At 39.7% G+C, this 21639-nt stretch overlaps 1 protein-coding gene across 1 annotated transcript; it reads left to right on the top strand.

The window, feature by feature from the left end:
• The first annotated feature begins 1235 nt into the window (after nucleotides 1-1235).
• CHP1 (calcineurin like EF-hand protein 1) lies at nucleotides 1236-20909 on the top strand. Its single transcript, XM_085062410.1, has 7 exons — nucleotides 1236-1477; nucleotides 7579-7651; nucleotides 14633-14713; nucleotides 15943-16070; nucleotides 16987-17048; nucleotides 17979-18101; nucleotides 19405-20909. Exons 1-7 carry the CDS (start codon nucleotides 1411-1413, stop codon nucleotides 19456-19458), a joined length of 588 nt encoding a protein of 195 aa, XP_084918536.1. The 5' UTR covers nucleotides 1236-1410; the 3' UTR covers nucleotides 19459-20909.
• The last annotated feature ends 730 nt before the right edge of the window (nucleotides 20910-21639 follow it).

Below are 21639 nucleotides of genomic sequence, written 5' to 3'. Positions count from 1 at the left end.
TTCTGCCAGTTTCCAAGTTATTCACTGAAACAAAGGAGGGGAAAAAATACAGACATACATCAGGTTCCACTCTTTGGGATAAAAGCTTATCATTACCACTGAACTGCTGGAAAACAGCTCTGAGCAGAAAAAGACCTGGGGGTCCTGGTGGACAACAAGCAGTCCATGAGCCAGCAGTGCCCTTGTGGCCAAGAAGGCTGATGGAATCTTGGGATGCACTGGGAAAAGCATTGCCAGCAGCTCCAGGGAGGTGATCCTGCCCCTCTACTCAGCTCTGGTAAGACTGCATCAAAAGTGTTGTGACCAGTTCTTGGCTCCTCAGTACAAGAGACATGGAGCTCCTGGAGCGACGAGTGGAGTGCAACGAGGATCAAAGGTCAGTTGGAGCATGTCTCTTATGAGGAAAGGCTAGGCCTGTTCAGCCTTGAAAAGAGGCAACTGAAAGGGCACCTCATCAATGTCTATCAGTATCTGAAGGGAGGGTGTCAGAGGATGGAGCCAGATTCTGCTCGGTGCTGCCAAGCAACAGGACAGGAGGCAATGGGCAGAAATGGATGCCCAGGAAGTTCCAACTGAAGGTGAAGAAAAACTTCATTATTGTGTGTGTCGCTGTTGAGCCGCTAGCCGAGAAAAGGACCCCAGTTCTCAGTGTAGCAGGAAAGAGCGTTTATTATTTTGATTTCCATATATATATAGACTTTTCAGAGGTAGCCCAGATTGGTCAGCCAGAAACCTCCCCCTAGGCCTAATTGGCTAGGCCTGAACTGTCCAAGTCTCGAGACACTGTTTGAAAAACATCCAGACTTTATCTTTGTTTATAAAACACAACGGAATGTTTTCACAAGAAAGACCTGTGCTAGCCACAGCGTGTGGGTGACCGTGCACTGGAACAGGTTGCCCAGAGACGCTGTGAAGTCTCCCTCACTGGAGATAGTCAAGAACCATCTGGATGGAATCCTGTGCCATGTGCTCTAGCATGACCCTGCTTGAGCGGGGAGGTTACACCACATGATCCACTGCTGTCCCTTCCAACCTTACCCGTCCTGTGATTCTGCGATTTGCAAAGAAATCAAGACCGTAGGATCGGGCACGGCTATTAACTTGGGGAAAAAACGACGAGGGAGCCACTTGGAGCGGCCGCTGTGCCCTCCCTCAGCACAGGAGCTCCCACACGCGTGCGCAGGGCCCGTGGGCGGCCGCGGGGCGTGTGAGGGGCGGCCGGGGCCGGGCGGAGGCGGCGGGCGGGGCCGCGGCAGTCTGTGCGCGCTCGCCTTCCGCTTCAGAGGACTGGGGCGGCCGCGGTCGGGCCTGTGCCGGGGCCGCTGTGGCACCGCCGTCGCTGTTGTTGTTCGGCTGCGTAACTCTTCCCCCGGCCCCTCGCTTCCCTTCCTCTCGGGCCCAGCGGCGGCGATGGGTTCCCGCGCGTCCACTCTGCTACGGGACGAGGAGATCGAGGAGATCAAGAAGGAGACGGGCTGTGAGTGCGGGGGCCTGAGAGCGGCGGGGCGGGAAGTGCCGCGGGGGTCGGCGGCGGAGCGGGGCCGCTCGCAGTCCCTCGGGCCGGGGGTGGCCCTTCCCTTCCCTTCCCTTCCCTTCCCTTCCCTTCCCTTCCCTTCCCTTCCCTTCCCTTCCCGCCGCGGCGTTCGCGTCGGGACGGTGTCCGGTGCCAGCCACCCGCAGCCCCCGGACCGGACATGTCCGGCAGGCCCGCGGAAACCTGGGAAACGCCTCTCGGTTCCCCCCCACCGCTGCTGGTAGCAGCAGCGAGATCCCAGTGGGATGGAAGGGAAGCAGTTCTCTTGGCGTGTGCAGTATTGTATTCGGTCAGAGGTAACTTCCTCGGGTTTTGAAGAGTCTCGCTGTCTGTCTCGCTGTCTGGTGCTGGAGTTGCTGTCAGTTTTTAGCCCGAAGAAACTGTCGTTGGATAGTAATTTTTTCCCCCCCAAGTGTTATTTGTTGCATGGACTAGTGCTAAAGTTGTCGTAAGGATATTCAGAATGAATGCCGAGTGGCGTTTAAACCATAAAGGAAGTAATGTAACTTTTGAGAGAGGTGTGGTTAACTAAAAAGAGTGAAAATTGCTGTACTAGTCAGCAACTGGGAGAGCATTATTCAAGCTGGACTCTGGTATTTAGATACTTTACCCTATAGTATTTTAGTGAGTTGTTCTCCATAAACATAAAATACTTCAGAGGAGGTGAAACTCCAGTGTTGTTAAGATGCCTGATAGCATGGTTGTCTATCTAAGTATTCTAGCAAATACTAAATGATAGTAAATGGAGAATGCCCTCTACCTAGTTGGGGAGCAGAGGTCATAACATCATAGGTATCACTTTGCTGTTTGTTTCCCCAGGAAACTTCTGAGGTCAGCATGCTCTGCCGAGCTGACATTTTTCTTCTGCTTATGCTTGCTGATGTGTTCTTGCAACTTGAACATGCTTTCCATAGTTTTCTTTCCAATATAAATGGTATCATATAGTCTTCTTAGGTATTAGTTTATTTGTATCTGGAAAATGAGTGGCTACAGGAAAGGAGTAGAAGAAAATTTAAGACAGCACTGGTGCTACTGTAGGTGCAGGCTGAGTTAACATAGTTTCCATGATCCTTTTTCCATCTGTCATGAAAACCTTCTACAGGAAGGCTGTGATAAACAAGTAGGAATGTCAAAGTCTGCTTATCCAGCAATAACTTACTGTGGCTTTTTTCTTTTTAATCACAAAGATCATGGAATAAAGGTAGCCTCCTCTTGTTTATAAAGATGCTGCAAAAACCAAGCCCCAAATCTGGAATATTTTTCCAAAAGGTTTTACATTTTCCTCATGCTGCTACTTGATTTATTGTCGGTGGTGCTTTATTCCAAAAATTTTACTTGCATGATAGTTAAATAAATACCATTAAGATGGGTATATAGGCATCCTAAACAAAAAACCCACTTGACTCTAGTTAGCCTCTACGAGCTTTTTCTTGTATCATCAAGGTGTGATCAAAGTTATGATCCGTGGGTTTCACCTTTGTCACCTGAGTTTCATTCATTTTACTGTATTTTTATCTAGCCAATTTTATAAGTAATACCACTTTGTTAGTCAGTTGCTAATCTCTGACTCATGCTTGCTTGTAAGTCATCAGAATCTCTCCCATTGACTTTATCAATTATTTTCTTCTCTCCATTCTGTAACTGCAGTTTAGGAACATGATTTTTCTCTGCCTTTTATACTTCTCTAGGTAGATGGAAAATTCCACCAAGCTGTTAGCACTGTTATATACTTTATACAGGTGAAAATATTTGTACCAGGTGGGGCAAAAACCCAGACACTGGTTATCTGGATTAAAGTTCACAGGCAGAATGTTAAGGTAGTGTTACTGAATAGACTGCTGTGGTGTGTTGGAAACTTGATGCTGATGGTACTTTAGCTACTGAAGAGTTTGAGAAAGGGACGCTGTAGACATTAAATGATCTGGCAGCATTATGAGTCTGTCTTGAGCTGGTGATCTGGTAAATGCTCCCAAGGATTCTTTTCTGGCCTCTTTACTGTGAAATGTGTTTTCTGCAGTTCATCTGGGGTAGGTGTGAAGCACTGAGTAGAATACTTAACCAATTCTACTGAGTTCAACGGTGGAATTATATAACTTCTGTTCAATTTTATGTAGCTCAAAACTGAATAGCTAACGATTCTGATGTGAGTGAGAAATTGTATGTTAATGTTCTTTAGCAGAACAGATGAAGAACATGTCTTTTAGGGGACTTGAAGCATAGTCTTTTAAAAGCTATGCAGTGAGAATTAATCTCGTGAGTGAAATTTGCTTGGATTAAAATTCTATTTTTTTTTTTTATTTTGTGGTAGTGAGAAGCACTTTATAGCATAAGTTCAGAGACATCTGCAAAGGCATCAGGTTCTCCGCAGGTGCAAAGCCTGAAGTTGACAGCCCTAAATCTGGCATGATATTGTATAGAAATTGTTTGCTTTGCATATAAACATTTTGAAATTTGAACATGAAAACACCTCATCCTAATTGCTTTGATATTTCAGTAACAACTATAAGAAAACAGGTGAGAGGCCCAAGATGTTGCTTGTCTGCATTCTGTTGCAAGCTTTTGGAAAGCCATTGGAATGTAACAGTATTCAAACTATTTGGTTCACACCCTTTTTTTCCAAGCTTTGAAGCACTCTGCCTAAGGAGTAATAATAAGTTAATGCTCATACCTAAATTTAGGAGGAAAAAATGTTTGCATGGTAGCAGATGATAGATTTTTCTGATGAATATTTATATATTTTTCTATGTATATAAATAGATTTATATGATTTTATGCTGCTGTTGTAAACAAGAGTATCTAATTGCTAAAAACTTTACAATGATTTAACAGAAGTGAAATAGAGGGTGCAACTCCTTAGAGGTCTTGACCTTAAATTTTAGAAGGACCTTAGTGGGGTAGCAGTGTAGATAAAATGTTGTTTCAGCTAGCTTTAAGCATTAACCTTAGATTTTCAAGAAGCAGTCATAAATTGCAGGTCTTAATTTGCCTATGGCATGCAGGAGAATCTTTATGTTTGCATGGAAGTGCACTGAAAAATGTCCAGTGACACAGCTTTTGTGAGGGATGAGAGCCAAAAGGAAATTACCACAGAACACCGTGGTGGACCTGAATCATCATCCTTTGAGCTATGATATGCTTTTTGTCTAGTATGACGTTAATGATAATATCGCTTCTGTCAATAGCAATGTACTATTTCTCACGTACTAGCTATTACAGGAGTGTTCCAAAAATGGAGATGCTGACATTAGTTTGGGAATGGTAGCTGAGTAGAATTCTCACCACCTTCTTTGTTTACAGGGAGGAGTGGGAGTATGGGGCCTCTAATAGGAGATCTAACTCCAGCCTTTTTTTTTTCACCATCAGTTGTTATGGTATCTAAAACACTAAATCAGAAACGCACAAATTTGAAGTCTCTAGACTACTGGTACTTGTTTTCTATGTGTGTGTGGCTTAACTTGAAAGTGAGCAAACTGCCCAGTCTGATTGTAGAGAAGTTGCCTTAGTTGGAGCTGAGCAAATTGCCCAATCCTGTGCAATGAATGAGAGTTGTCCCGGAGACAAGAAGGTTGGGCCTTGTGGGGGGTTGGGGTGTGAAAACACCGTTGCTGGCAGGTCATGCTAAAGGAGGGAACTGTTGAACCTAAACAAATAGCCTCGAGAAAGAAAGGACAAACCTGAAAAAAAGTTTGCCTTACTTGTTACAGATCAAACAACTACTGTGCAACCTGTTCCCAAATAAGCTTTAGCAAGTAAGAAAAGCATTGTGCATACCCTGGTGAAGGCTTTTTAAACAACTAAATCTGGAAATGACATTAAGTCCTAGTTTAACATTGTATACAATCACGCATTTACTGAGTAAACTTTAACATTCAATTCAGTATTATTTCATGTGTTTATTAACTTCATCAGAAGAGACTGAAAAGCCAAGATCTCCTGTAGGGCCTTGTTGTGGTTTAACCTCAGCTGACAACTAAGTACCACACAGTTGCTTGCTTGCTCCCTGTCAAGGTGGGAGGAGAATTGGGTGGGGGAGAAGCTGTGGAGAGGGGAGGTAGACCCCATTGGTTGAGATAAGAACAGTTTAATAATTGAAATAAAGTAAAATATAATAATAATAATAATAAAAATGTTAATGATAGCAATGATAATACTAATTGTAATGAAAAGAGGATAGAAAGAGAAATAAAACCCAAGAAAGGGCAAGTGAAGCACGTTACAACTGATTGGCCCCTTCCTGCCAATTTCCTCAGTTTGTATACCGGACATGATGTTCTATGGTACAGAAGATCCCTTTGGGCCAGTTCAGGTCAGCTGGTCTGGCTGTGCTCCCTCCCAGCTTTTTGAGCACCTCCTCACTGGCAGTGCCTGGGAAACTGAGAAGTGCTTGGCTTAGGGTGAGCACTACTTAGCAACAGCCAAAACATCAGTGTGTTGTCATCGTTATTCTCGTATGAAATTCAAAAACCACAGCACTATACCAGTTACTAAGAAGATGGACTCTGTCCCAGCTGAAACCAGGACAAGCATTCTTTTAGTGTTAAAGGAATTGCTATTCTATATAGGTTTGTCCCACTCACATCATGGACTAAATATCTAGTTGTCTAATATCTTGGGTTATCTAGTGTCTTGGTAATGTTGACACAGTTACGCTGAACTTAATATTGGCTTCATAATTTGTGTTTCAAATTGCAGGTTTAAAATGTCTGCAGCTTTCTGCTTGCTTTGTATCCCAAGTCCTTTCCAAACTTCTTTAGAAATAGGCTTTTTAATGTTTAATTCAAAGTCTTAGAAGCCTGGAAATTAATTTTGTGAGCAATTGGCTCCTGGGTTGGGTACAAAGGGTTACAGTGAATGGGGTGACAGTCTGGTGACCAGTCACTAATGGAGTTTTGCAGAGCTCCATTTCAGGGCCAGTTCTCATTAAGGTCTTTGTAAAGAACTTCGATGCAGGACTTGAAGGCATACTAAGTTAAATTTGCCAGTGGCACTAAATTGGGAGGAGCTGTTTACTCCCTGGAAGGCAGAGAGATCTTAACAGAGGGCTGGGCACCCAAGTATTGCTGGTCTAATTCAGGATCTAAAACCTCCTATTAAATTTAATAATAAATCTATCTTTAGTTCCAGGTTCTGAAACAAAGCCTTTCTCATCTCTGCTCTCTGGTCACCAGTGATAGGACCTGAAGCAAAAGCATGAAGCTGTGACAGGGGAGGTTTAGGCTGGATATTAGGAAAAGGTTCTTCACTCAGAGGGTGAATGGGCACTGGGACAGGCTCCCCAGGGAAGTGGTCATGGCACCAGCGTGACACAGTTCACGAAATATTTGGACAATGCTCTCAGACACATGGTGTGATTCCTGGGATGGTCCTGTGCAGGGCCAGGAGCTGGACTCAAATGATCCTTCTGGGTCCCTTCCAACTCAAGTTATTCTGTTATTCTATGAACCCCAAAATGTTTAGATTTCAGCAGTTCTGTAGAAGAAGGAAAGCAAAGCAAAAGGTAAAGCCTCTCTGACCACTTTCCAGATGCAGAGAAACTGAGTTCACTCTCCATATTTAGGTGGACAAAAAGACAATGGGAGTAGAGATAAGCAAAAGAGAAGGAAAGATACTATAGCAGAGGTCTTCAGTGTTGTGAATGATGTAGAGGTCATCAGTGTAGGCTGTGTCCAGATGATTTCTAGCCATAAAGGAATTAATGGAAATAAAGTGTTACTGTGAATCAAATATTTTTTCTTTTTAATTGACATTTACTGAGTCAGATAACAAAAAGTTGTTAAAGGTCAAAAACAGAAATGCGTAGAAGATGGAATTAGACAGATTTTTGAAGAATGAGCTAATTTGTAGATTCTTGAATATTGCACTGTGATTTATAGCTCACAAAGTCCCTAAATGCTGATTGTCACATGCTTTCAATGTAACTGGTGCTGTGTGATCTCTTCTTTGAACACAGCTTCTCGCAGCAGCGTAGTTCAGTGTAATGAGGTCTGCTCCCATGAGGGATCATTGACAGGCTAATTTGTCATCTTCTTTCTTTTTTTCTCCAGTCTCCCACAGTCAAATCACCCGCTTGTACAGTCGCTTCACCAGCCTGGACAAAGGAGAAAATGGCACTCTTAGGTGGGTAATTCAGCTGTACTTGCATTGGCACATTGTATTGGTGGCTTGCTGTTGCAGGATGTCTGCACGTTGTTCTCATTGGTAAATCATTGCAGCGGTTGTAACAAGTTCTTTCATAGCTACTGTCTACATGAACAGTTTAACTGTTGAACCAAGGTGCTCTAAGTACCAACTTGTCTTTAGTGTTGAAGGTTTGTAGCAGTTAATATGAGAAAGGTCAGCTTTGGTATTCCAAATCTTATAAAAATGTTCAGAATTGTGAAATAACACTTTTAGATTGTTATTTCTTACCTTTCTTTATCTGTTGATTCTAATATTTATTATGAGAATTGTTTTGCTGTGTCATCTTTATCCTGGCTTTCATAAGATAAAAGGTCTATACTTAGTTGTTTCTGATATTCAGTATCTTTTAATACTGCTTGGATCTGCAATCCATTTACTATACTTGGCGCCTCTTGTTGAACACCCATATCTATTAGTATGCTCAAAAATAAAAAAAAGCTGGAACCAAGTCACTATGACTAAACAAACATTCTATTATTTGAAATGGTAGTGCAGGATATTCTAAGATCTTTAATGCTTGTTTCCTGTCTACAATTCGAAACTACAGACATGAACCGGTTTCTTACCGTTTAGTCAATTAAATAAAGATGAGTCTTTAACTGCAAAATATTTTTCATGTTGATGGACCAAGTCTGCTGGAAGGAGTATTCTCAACCAAAAGGTAAACTCTGATGAGATGATTGCCTGTTAAAATGTATCTCTGCCTGCTGTCATTGTTCTGTAGCCTTCCCTACTCATGGATTTTGTTTCCCATTTGTCATATAGCCACAGTGCAAAGGAAAGCTGGAGAAGAATGCAGGAGAGAGTAGGAAGGGGAAAGGGACCTTGTAGCATAATATGAGATCTGGCTATTACGGACTTAATTTCTTTCATAGCAGCTCTATCCCAGTCAAATCCAGTGATTCAGGCATCACCTGAGGTTTTGTATGTGATCTTGTAAAATATGACTGTAGGATGCACTACAAAGCCAGAAAAGCTATAGGCCTACCTATAAGCCAATCTAACTGTAATGCTCGAATCATCTCTTAAAAGATCAAAGTGGCAAGTTGTAAGATACATGGACTTTGGCAGTACTTTTGGCTTACAGCAATTTCCTTTGCTGAAGGAAATGCGCAGTTCCTTCTGGTGCCACAAATTGCTGACTTCTCAGCATTTAAGTAATTGGATGTGGAATTGTATGGTAAACAGGACTATAGAGTGGTTATTTTGTATTTAAAATACTCTCCCTCCCCTTTTGGCTTGTGTAGGTTTTGAAGCTGATTGACTCAAGTGATTTGGACTGTGGCTGTACTGTAAATTTCCAGACTTGCATAGATGAAGGGATGACTAAATGGATGTGTAAAAATTTGGCTTGGGATGGGATTTGCAGGACCTTCCAAGAGCCCACTCTGACACTAAAGCCAATGTATTATATAAATTGTAGCATTGGAAATTCTGATGTAGAGATCAGCTGATAACATTGTGGTTATGGTTAATATTTCTTATGTCTTAAATTATTTGGAAAAGAATATTAATAGCCTTTTCAAACTTTACATGTGGGTTTAATAGTCATTGATGAATAAAGGTGATGGCTACCAGATTAATCTAGTACAGTTTGAACCTAGGATGTGTTCTTGAACTCTTCTGTGTTCTCCTCCAACACTAAATTCACTTACTGAATCCATAAGGTTTGTATTAACTTCAAAGTGATTGTACTCAGTTTATGTAAGAGGAGTAATTGATTAAATATGCTATGAATGTCTATTGCACAATGCTCAGTTTCACAGTATTATGCATCAGAAGGAGTTTGACTTCCATTGTTGATAATCATGTGGAACTTAGGAAATAGAGGTTGTTTGGAAAATCCCAGCAATTGTGCTTATTATGATACCTTAACTTGCAGTCTTGGCCCCTAAGCATAGCCCACTCTCAAATATGTCTGACTTAAGAGTGGCATTCAATTTTTTAAACTTGTTCTGGTACCCACAAAATGCAGAAACTACTAAGATTAAGTAACGGAAAATTACTTCCTCAAAATAAAGAATGAGAAGAGTAAGAACCACAGCTTGGAAGGTCATAGATGTTGGTTTCTGATATACAAATCAAAGAAAACTTGCTACTTTAAGACACATAAGAAGTAGTTATCCCTTGCTGACTACCACTGAATAGTTTAGAGGGTATGTCTTCTGTTTGTTTCCTGTGAGCAAGAATTATTGTTTCCGTAACGATGACTTACACCTTTGGCTTACAAATCAAACATGATAAAATCACTCATGTGACTATGATTAGGACAAGAAGTGTTAGGCAGTACTTTATGGCATGAAATAAATCTTCTGAAGAAGGGTAAAGTAATGAGCACTTCATACAGAAGATCTGGTAGATGATGATTAATCTTGGTAGTTCTGGAACTATAATCAAAGCCAGAAATCTTTGATAGCCAGATGTTTCTATCCGGTGTACCTATGTGCAATTTCAAGGTACTTTATTTTTTAAGAGTTACATAAATGAAATATTAGAGGTGGTTGTTGATAAAGACAAAAGTTGGTCTTCAAAAAGTTTTTTGGTTTTGCTTCCTTTTTTTTACTCTCACATATTAATTGTTTAAGTGACTACAGCCATTTTACCTGTAAAGGTAAAAATGCCAAGTTTACCCTCACTGTTGTTTAAAAGTGTAAAAAAAATTCATGTTTTCCCTTAGCTTCACTTTTCTAAACAAAATAATTAAGTTCCCTCAGAATTCCACCATCTGAACAAAATCATACTGTAAAAGATGGGACAAAACTGTTTTTTCTAAAATTCTTTTGTCACCTTTGATTTCAATATTGTGACATGCTGAGTTGCCAAAACAAAAGATTGATACCCTTGGATGTCCATGGCTACATCTAAATTGTGAAATCTGGAACATGCTTGTTCTGTCTACATCCTAACTATAGCTCAGGAGGAAACCAGTGTGCATGTTTCCTTACTTACATGCTGATTTCCAATATGAGGAAATAGTATAGTGTGAACAGGGTAAGTATGTGATTGCTTCAGTGAGTCTCCTTGTTGGGCTGGTACTGAAGTGTACACCACACAAGAATACCTTTGTTCCAAAGTTTATCTATGAGTAAATAGCTCTAGATAGACATGTATAGAGCTATAAAAGGAGATACTTACATAAACTGCTACCTTTGCGCCTAACTTTTGTATGGAACCTCCCACTTAACAGTAGTTTCTTGTGCACTGGGGAAATGACATGTTAAGCACTTGAGAAGTAGTTTTTACTGTACAGTAATTGGTATAGCCTGGTAAGTGTGGAAGAAGGAGGGAAGGGCAAATGTTCTGAAAGCTGGTACCTACAGAGAAATAGACACACTGAGCTGTTAATGCATATCTCGTGCTTATGAAAGCTGTTCACACATGTGTCTCCTGGAGAACTTCAGAAAGCCTCTGATCCCAAGAGAAGGGTAACATGAGCCAGGCAGGCCATCTGTCAATCTTTGTCAGCTAACTGAACCATCTGGGTCTGGAAAAGTGTCAGGCTTGTTCTTCTCAGTTCAAACTGATACTGCAAGATTGTAAAACAGAAAAGCTAGCTCTCTGAATGTGGAATTCTTTACTTTTGCTTAAGAAAATGCAAAGCATTTTTAGCTTTATCTAAAATAGACAAGACAGGAAGGATTTGGGTTTGGATTGGAAAAGACAGAGTACAAGAATAGTCTATACTTCCATCTTCAACCACACTTTACGCATACTGCCTTTTTTCTTTCCTTCCTTGTTGCTCATCTAATTATCACCTTTTTGTGTATTTCTTGGCCTTATGTTTATGAACCAATTAGTGCTCTGATAGTTAAGCAACTTTTAACATTTGTGTAGAGCATGTGTAAGGATGGAGTTAGATGAGATGGCTGATGCAATCCTGAAAGAGGGGGATATCCATATTCCTCTCCCATAACTTCTGCAGGCTTTCAGCACCTCATTGTCAGCTGTGGTGCTCTTAGATTTTTTTGAAGTTTTTGAACTGCCTCAAGCTGCAAATTCAACAGAAACATAATTGGGAGAATGGAGAGGAGGAAGATAGGGAGTTTTTTATGGGAGATACATTAGACCACCAAAAGGTTAGATGAATGACAAAGCTGATGTTAGCAAGGGAAGGGAGCAGTAGAACCTCTTCAGTAGTAACCTCTTAATTCTTTTTGACCAACTTGCATGAGACACCTTACCGCTTTTAATTATTTCCCGTCTTCAAGGAGTTTGTTACCTATATCCTCTGGGCATATTTCCTCTACCACTTCTGATGCATATATATGTGGGGCTTTTTCCTTTCTGTTATTTTACTTTCCCTCTGCTCTAGATACCCCTCCTCACCCCTGGTGAGGGAACAGTGCTTTGCTACCATCTAGAAGTAACAGAAGAATTAACAACCAGAAGTGGAAGAAAGAAAGGGTCTTGTTGGCTTCTTGCAGCCTTTGGGATAAGGCAGAACCACCTTTACAGTGGGGATCTGCCCTGTGCCTTGGAGGGAATACTCATACTTAGGAATACTTGTCTTGCTTAGAATCTACAAACCCTTGGTTGCAAGTACATCTAGTTGTGAATACACTGCCATGTATATGAAATGGTTGGCCTACATAATGTTCACACGCAGTTAAATGTTGCTTTATGTTGTATTTAAGCAAGGATTTCCTAAGAGCCAGGTTCATGGAAAGATACTTTAGAAGAGCCTTGTTGTCCATGAACACATAAGAAGTAGAGGGTATTACATTTCCTGTAAGTGCCAGCTTCAGCCAGGTGAAGTTGGTCCCTAATGACTGCAGGAAAGCTTAGTTTTATAAAGTGGAGAATAACTTACCTCACACATTAATTTACTTTTATGGCTATTGTAGCTATTTCAGTTGCAGTCCTTACTCAGTAATGTGCTCTTAATAAGCAAAAGTGCTCTACTGCAATCCTGATAATGACAGGACAAATAGATTTGAAACCTGGGGAGTTATTTGTGGTTAATTGTTAATCTCCTGTTAGAAAACAGAATAACTGGAGGCTGAAATGCCATGTGTGTACTGAGGCTGAATAATAAAATGTGATATGCATGTTAAAAATTCTGAAACATTAGGATTTTGCTTTACATGGAAGGGAGGGCAGCTGCTGCTTTTAGGTTATAAAGTTAGCATTGACACTGAAGTTCTGTTGTTAAAATACTGTTATTAGGACATAGGCTTTCCACATCACTGCATCTCCTGCTTAAATCACTAATGCATACTTTGCCCTTCAGCTATAGCTTGAAATGCAGGAGTCCTGAAGGGTCTGGTACCAAGCTGATCATGCTAAACAGATGCTAACTTTGCCTATTAAAAATAACTCGGACCTGGTCAGAGCAGAATTTTGCTGGGATAACTTCAAAATATGGTCAGGTCACTCTGTTAGAAGGTCGAACAATTTAACCACATTGTAACAGATGCATTGTAATTGGGAGTCTTAACAGTGCTCTGGTGGTGACTGTGTACAAGAGGTGCTTGAGAATACATTTAAAACTAGAATGTCTTGCTTCTCTGCCTTTCCCAAGCTAGACTGGTGATAAGGTCAGCCAATTTCTTTTTTACCCTCTCTTTAATATTCACAGCATTATAAAGGGGTAGTATATTTAAATCATCTCAAAATTTGTTTGTATTTACTTTAGTAAGAAAATTTTTTGGTTTAATGATGTCATGAATCAGACCCGGTTGCCAGTTTTAGTGAGCATAGTTTTGAAAAGTAGCAAACATTCAGTAATCAAGTTTGAAACCTTGACCCCAACTTGAAAACCAGCAGGATTGCATTTGACTTGAAGGGAACTGCCAATATTTCTGGAAGCTGGGCAGGAAATGTCAAGTTATGCATCCAGACAGAATAAGGTGGGGTTTTTTTTACAGCTTTACCCCCTTGCTGTTTGCAATTTAAAATGTAAATTGTTATGAAGTACATCTTGTACTAACTGATAAGTTGCTGTGTTCTGCTATAGTGATAACCAAACCTGCTCACTAAGACACATTTGGTGTGTCTGCCTTGGTCACACCAAGATTATCCCATTTTCCTGTCACTGACAGTCAGTTATGTTAAAAGAGAAAATATTAGGGCAATTCTAATAGGAGAGTGAAGCCTGTGTTCATATCATACTCTTCTAAAATGTGTATGTAATACAGCTCATGATGTCTTTGGGATCAGAAGAAGCCATAACAATGTAAGCATAGCTGTGTTTATATTCTGCTGTATTCATATAATAATGAACAGAAAAGAAAATGGCTGGCAAGAGCAGTGAGTATTTGCCTGTACTGGTGAAGTTATATCTTGTGTACAGGTGCCTGTATAAGTGTAAATTTACTACTTTAAAAGCGGAGTAAAATAAGGGTTGAAGCTAAAATAATCTGAAAATTGGCACTTACTGTAAGATACAGATTTGTTCTATACACAGACAAATCTATTGGAACATGCTGATGACCTATAGCTTGGAGAAGTATGGTATTCTTCCAGAATCTGAAATGAGGCAGTCTGGAAAAGTCATGACAACTCATATGATTTAGTACCAAAATAATTATTAAAAAACCCCGATCAATATTTTCATCTTGGAGCCGTAATTTCTTTCAAAGTGACTTCAGAAGCTTTCCTTTTCTTACATTGCAAACTAGTTGGCATCATTGCAGTAAGGTTTCTAGCACAAACAATGTTAGTGTCTGAGAAATGTTGTTAACATGATAAATGAGCACTGCTAGTTTGTAATGGAATATAGGTCTGGAATTGTCTATTGCTTTATTTTGTGCCATTAGTCATAAAGAAAACATAATTTTAAAAGCTGCATTTTCAAAATCACCAAGTGTCTTGCTGCAGAAATAGAATTCCATGGATGTTTTACTGTGAATTATTTTTATGCAGTTTCTGCTCTGACTTCAACTTTATGCAGACTTCTTGTGTTCTTGGTTTACTTAGCCGTGAAGACTTCCAGCGGATTCCAGAGCTTGCCATCAATCCACTTGGAGACAGAATTATCAATGCCTTCTTTCCAGAAGGGTGAGTTTCAACACACTGAGTTTGTGAGCAGGCACAAAACTTGTAGTTCATCAGAAGTTTTCATAGGAATGAAATGCTGGTAATTAAAGCACAGAATTTGAATTTACTAATAACTGAACACCTCAAACTTGCCATGCAGTGTGTGTGGGTACATTGTTTCCTCAGCATGTTTTCATTCCCCAATGAGAAATACTTTATGACTTTACCAGACGTTTTCGTGCTTTATTTATTGACAAACTCAGGCTTATGTCACAGTTTTCCACTCTTCTTCCTAAACTGTTGAACACTTCTGAAGAAATTCCAGGCCTTGTATGGGCTTTGGTTCTTGAAGCAAATTTGTATCAACACTATTTTGTGTTAAGTAGTATTAAAATTAACTGATTTGGTTTCATTGTATCTGATATAGTAAGTGTACTATTGTTATTAGATTGGCTTTTTGGTTGGTTGATTTTAGGTTTTTATTACATTTAAGACATAGATTATGCCACTTCTGATACAAACCCAAAGAGATGATCAAATTTGCAGTATTGTCTCTCTTCATTATACCTCTCTCGATTGTTCTATGGAATCTGCTTCTCTTCATGAACACAGTTATCATTACTGATTGATGGAAATTGGATTGTCTAATCAAGTCATAATATTAGCTAAAACCAGGCAGGGTTTACTGAATACAAAGCAGGCATCCTGGAAAGTACTTACATATCTGGCTCCCAAAGAAACTAGAGAAGAGAACTCTGTCAGAGATGGCCCCACAAGCTGGAATGGGTGATGTACTTACTGAAGAAGAGCATGCACCTGAACAAAAAAAGCAGAGCATGTCCAGTGACTGTTGTCAGGTCAAACAACAGTCCAGTGCTTGACAGAGGTGAAATAGTTTCAAGTCAATTCAGGGAATCAGGGTCCAGATCAGCAAGATACATTGCTACATTCAGGCATAGCAGCAGCATAGCCCGGGCAGGGGCTAAGGGTGAGGGCTTAATCTTAAACAGACTTTGCATGCAAGGGAAGGGGAGGCCTCAGTAAGACTTCTCACGGCTTCTTTTTTTACCCATCCTACTTCATAACAGCATGATCCCAGCTTGCAACAGCGTAGGCAGACAAACCCTGGGGAGGTGGGAATGGAAGAGTTCACATGGTCTTGATGCTTCACATATTAATAGTCTTCTTTACTGAAATGAAGAGCCTGTATAAGGTATGTTAAAAACTGACCTGCTGAAATGCTTATGCAGAGAGGACCAGGTGAATTTCCGTGGATTCATGAGGACACTAGCCCACTTTCGACCCATAGAAGATAATGAAAAGAGCAAAGACCAGAATGGACCAGAACCATTGAACAGCAGAAGTAACAAGCTCCACTGTAAGAAATGTGAACCTTCCTATAGAATCAATTATTTTTCCTTCTTCTTTTTGGTTGGCTTGTTGGTTTTTTGGGATTTTTTGGTTTTTTTTTTCTTAGGAAGGGAAGAAAGGGGCTTGGGATCTTCTGCACAGTTGTTTCCTGAAGAATGATATCTTCTAATGCCTGATTTATTTTATTTCTTTTTTAATTTACTTGGAAGCTTACCTGTTCAGAATGTCAACAATTGAACCATTGTTATATTGGAATATAGTAGAATTGGTTGACTCTTGAGTAATAACTATACTTAGCAAAATGTCACAGAAGTGTTCAAAAATGGTTTGTATTCAAAATTACTTCAGATTTAGAGGCCAGTCCCATACATGAATGAGCTTTTCTGCCTATTTCTCCAGTTTTTCCATATAATACAGTGTTTTTCCCCCATCTTCAGCTGAGTACTTTCTTAAGTATTTGGATGTCTGCCTACAGTATATGAGCAGAATGCTCTTTCTTGCTATTCAAATTTGGCAACAGTCCTCAGAGCACTTAAAGTTTCTGTCATATCTCATCTAGAATATAGTCAAAGAGACTGAATGGTAATGTAAAAATGGTTGGCTCTGAAATTAAAAAGGATTGAATGTATCTTAGTGATAATTATTCTTCCATGACTTGGGGCTTTGAGGAAATACCCTGCAAGCAGAGTGCTTCTGAATATAAAATCTTTCCATTATTGGCCATAATGCTATTCCTGTGTGTGGTAATAATACCTTATGGAACTGAGCATGAGTTTTATGGTGGATTAAAATTCTAAGCTAATTCTCTTAAAATAATTTACAAGTACTTAGTTTTGTTGTTTTTCTTTTAGATAAATCTATTGTTATGAAGAAATATAATAGCACTTGAATTCATCTGCTTTTTCTTTCTTTCTTCCTTGTAGTTGCTTTTCGATTATACGATCTAGATAAAGATGACAAGATTTCCAGGGATGAGCTTCTCCAGGTAAATAGCGCAGGGCTGCTTTGAATGACTCAATCATGATCTTCTCTGTGACTTCATACCCACTTAGAAGAGCAGAGTTCTTTTTCTCAAAAGAACTGCTGGAGTAATGTGGTGGTTCTGATTATCTCTGCCTTAAAGCTTTAGATATGGTATGGGACTTTAATCTCATTTGGTAGGCTAGGCAGATCCTATTGAAGTGATACCTAAATATTCAACAAATACGCTAAGCCCCTTAAGAACCACCTTCTATAACTTTCAAAGGTGTTTCTAAAAGGACTTACAAAGGACAGTCACTGAAGTGGATTAGGTTGTTTGAAAGATCCTCTGTGCATCCTTTCAATAGAATAAAACTTCTTGAAATTGCAGCAAAGGTAATCAAAGTTCATCAGTACTGCACATGTATGAAACTAGGCTTGTGCTAGGAGTAATTACATGCTACTAATCCTGGGAAGTACACATGGCAATTTGTGGTTCTGATGTAAGACAAAGATTTGCTTTTGACTGGCAGTGCCCTCTTGTCTCTGCTCAGAAAATGCTTTACAAGACTGTGGAGGGTAACAGCAGTTATTACTGGACTCTATACTTTCAAGATTCCTGTAGGCAACTATCTCAAACAGCACATATCCAATCAAATGCTAGTATGTTTTCTGGGGAAAAAAATAGAAGCATTGGACAAAATGACTCATTCCTAGTTCCAAAAGTTTTCTGCCTCTTCCTACTGCCTAGTGAAAAGGCAGGATTCTTTGTCAACAGCGGCTGCAAGACACCTGGATTTCCTAAAATACTTAATGTAAAAAGGATGACAGAAATCTGTTAAGAAATTACTTTCATGAAAATCTTGTGTAGTGTTATTTTGACAGTACACACAAGAAGAGAGCACTAAGGATATTTCTGTTCCTATGTCAATAATGGTTATTTTGTATGCTGCAGGTATTACGGATGATGGTTGGTGTAAATATTTCTGATGAACAGCTGGGCAGCATTGCTGACAGGACAATCCAGGAAGCTGATCAAGATGGAGATAGTGCCATCTCCTTTGCAGAATTTGTAAAGGTTTGTAAACTATGTTTTTAATGACTAAATGAAACTGTTTAGTAATGAGGAAGTCATTCAGACTTAAATACAAATGGGAACAGAGAGGAAGTCATTGAAATAGTTGTGCCTGCATTTGGGCAATGCCTTCTGCTAGTTTTTTCTTCCCTTTATTAGTTATGTTTTGGGTTTTTTTAATATTGTCAGGGTGCTAATAATTAGTCCACATGTTTCTTTATACTCTTACATGAAGTTACAGTCCTGAATATACTGAAGTATTTTCACTTTTTGTTTTGCAACTGCTCCTTTCTACACAAGTAGCCTGCAAGCACAATTAGAACAGATTAATTCTTCTGCTATAATGACGCTGATCAGTTTTCAGGTGTAGATTTCATCTGTTAGCAACAACTAATACCAGTATTCAAGTTCCTAGCTCTGGTACTTTGAATTACATGTTTTGATAGTCAGAAATAGGTAATACTAGGGAGCCATTAAATAGTCAGTGAAGAAAGTTGTCCTAGAGCAGAAAAACTTCAACTACCTAATGGGATACTGTTTATAAGAGGAACTAGACTTGGAAATGACAAAAAGGCAACAGAAAGAAGTTGCCACATGGGAAATTGTGGTTTGCTTTAATGAAAACTTTACCAAGAGGATGGTCATAGCTTCTGAAAGATGTAGAAATTCATTCCTTGGAGATATTTAAAATTTAACCAGGACAAGACCCTGAGCAACCTGATTTAGCAGGTCCTGCTTTAAGTAAGAGTTGAAAGGTGGGACTAAAAGACTTCCAGAGGTCTCTTCAAACGTAAATTACTCTCATCGTGGAACTCTGAAGTCTACTACCTGAAACAGCCTGGAGCAGAGTAATGTCTTCATGCCTCAGTGTTAATAGCAATTTAGTGAATGAACTTGCCATCCCAGTTTTACAAGGATCTACGTTAGTGGTGCTCTGGTCTTGATTTTTGCTCTTCAGTGATTGCTCATCTCCCTTTCTCTACTCAGCTCTCCCTTGTGGTTCCTGGCTGGGCATTACCACACATTCTAGTTGTGGAAATCCAGGCTTTTCTGTGCTGTTGGCAGACTGAAACTGCATTACTTACATTTTGATTGACAGTCTTCTTGTGGCTTTGATGGTTGAAGTTCCTTCCCTTGGAAGGACCTTGGGCCACAATGAGAAACAGCAGTCTCTATCTAGATGAAGGACTGGCATGCTGCATTGCACACATCCCATATTCCTGCCCATTTCCTTAGTACTAGAGTAAGAAACCTTGTAGGAGAGATTTACAGTATCTTAAGTAGCTGTTTCTCAATTTTATTGCAGGTTTTGGAGAAGGTGGATGTAGAGCAGAAAATGAGCATTCGATTTCTTCACTGATGGATGGAGAGCCTATTCCTTTCTACTCCGACTATGTAATGAATAGAACTTCATTTTCTCCTTAGCACCATACCCCAGAGCGTTGCTACTGGTGCAAATACAACACATCTCCAATCCCTCCCTGATTTGTTCTACCAATGTGAACATTCCTTGTGCATCAGGAACAAAGGGAAATGGCTGCCATGCAACTTGGAAAAGGAGTTTTTTTAAATGTTTTCCATCCTGGGTTTTTTGCCCTTTCTCTTGTCTCCTTCTGCACTACTGTTTCAGTAAAAATGTCTCTCCTTATGCACTACTGTTTAATCTACAAACTGATTCTTCTGAGCTCTGAATCTGAGAATGGAAAAACGGGAACATGCCACAGAAGTGCCCTCTGAACCATTTTGGAGACAAGCATCTACTCAAATACTAGGTGCATTGATAATGATTCACTTTTGCCACATTACAGCTGCCTTTTCTTTCTTAAATTTTTTTGCCCCTTTTCTATTTGGCTCTTTACATGCAGATTTATTTCTTCACTGCTTCTAAATCTGCCTTTTACTTGAGAACTCAATTTCTATGGCTTCATTGTACAACTAGCGCAAATGCATGATGATAGCTTAGAGTACTTTAAAGTACTGTGAATAGATTTTGTTCTTTGTGGAACGAATTCACAGGGACAATAGGAGAATCTGTGGTGGGGACAGGCTGTGGTGTTCTCAAAAGGAATAGGAATTCTGCACTGAGTCACTTAAACTGTTCAAGTAGCAGAGGCAGAAACTTGTTTCTTTCCTTTGTGTACTTTGCAGGCTTGCTAGCCAGTGGACCATGAAGTGTCCTCTCCAGATTGTTTTTGTCTAGGATCCTCCCTCTCATCAGGGTGGTTTTGCTTCCATAAGTGTAAATCTGTTTACCAGTGTACAAAATGCAAGAAAACCAGTCATGCCAAAATCCGAATTTGTAGCTCGGTAACTGCCCCCTGGTAATAGTGTCATGAAACATGGAATCATGAAACTTATTTCGTGGGTTTTTTCCCAATTCTAGTGGCCTTCATAGTGAGTAATTATCTTTTCCAGTATGAAAGTCCTGGTCTGTTATATTTGTTTTGAGGGTGGTAGCTGTATTTAAGAAAGCTCTGGCATAAGAATACCATTTGGGAAAGTTCATATTATCCCAGATAGTTCAGAATGTATTTCTATAAAAATCTCTTTGCAAGTGTAAGATGATGAGTACTCTTAATATAATGCCGGAAAATTCAAGAGATCAAATTTCTTGAAGGTTCAGTAGTAATGATTTTCTGTGGCTAGACTGACAAATGATCTCGTGTAGTTCAGCTGGAGCATTCCACAATCTGGGAGATCCTTCCGATAAAACCAAAAAACCCTGGGAGCTTCTTGATTGAAGAATCGGTGTTGTAACTGCTTCTCTGTCGTGTGTTAACATTTCTATAAATACTTACCAGTCTGAAGCTACTCTCAAATGTGCATTTCCTTTTTTCTCAGTTCCTTTATAATCATCACTTTTGTTGACGAATAACACACAAATCCCTAAAGGATTTTTGATTTGTTTTAAATGAAGGAATTCAAAAGTAAAATGGTGCACTTCATAGTTTTGCAGAGTGCAGTATAGTTCCAGAAAGAAATTTAAATTACAAACCTCTACTTTGTCTGAGAAAGAAAACACTATAGTTTTATAACCACCTCCTGTAAAATAGGAATGTAACAGTGCTAATGGATTGAGAAGTAAAAAGTGCTTGTAGGTTTTGTGATTTGCTTAAAAGTAGGTGTTGCTCTCCTCTGGCTCTATAATTATAGTCTACAGTTGTGCCTTATTGTCCCAGTGAGACTGGATATTGTATTTATCAATCCATAAATAAACCTTCCACTGTATAAACAAAAACCAAAACCAAACCAACCCCCAACTGTTCCTGTATGGTAATCAACTAGCCTTTAATTACTGGAAAAGGTAACTACCAGTAAGAATGGTGCTAGCAGGCCTTACAGATCAGGTCCTTATAACTGAGCTTGTTTTCAGAGTATTGATAAACCTTTATTCTGCTGGCAGAAAGCAGTGCAAAACATGAGCTCCAGCAGAGGACACATAATTCTGCACTATGGATCCTGTAACAACATGAGCTTTACACCTTTCCATGATTCCCAGTTAGGCTTTTGATTTGGCTTATTTTTTCCCCTCCCCACAGTG

The sequence above is a fragment of the Lichenostomus cassidix genome, chromosome 5, assembly GCF_008360975.1.
Source record: "Lichenostomus cassidix isolate B80296 chromosome 5, HeHo_3.0, whole genome shotgun sequence".
NCBI lineage: Eukaryota > Metazoa > Chordata > Aves > Passeriformes > Meliphagidae > Lichenostomus > Lichenostomus cassidix.
The sequence above is the reverse complement of the archived record's forward strand: the minus strand, read 5'-3'. Positions and strand labels throughout refer to the sequence as shown.

What these genes read in the sequence shown, in the direction of transcription:
- CHP1 (XM_085062410.1), top strand. Translation starts at nt 1,411, where the DNA reads ATGGGTTCCCGCGCGTCCACTCTGCTACGGGACGAGGAGATCGAGGAG. An exon ending in GATCAAGAAGGAGACGGGCT is followed by an intron (nt 1,478 to 7,578) that starts GTGAGTGCGGGG and finishes TTTTTTCTCCAG; the next exon opens with TCTCCCACAGTCAAATCACC. An exon ending in CAGAAGTAACAAGCTCCACT is followed by an intron (nt 16,071 to 16,986) that starts GTAAGAAATGTG and finishes TCTTCCTTGTAG; the next exon opens with TTGCTTTTCGATTATACGAT.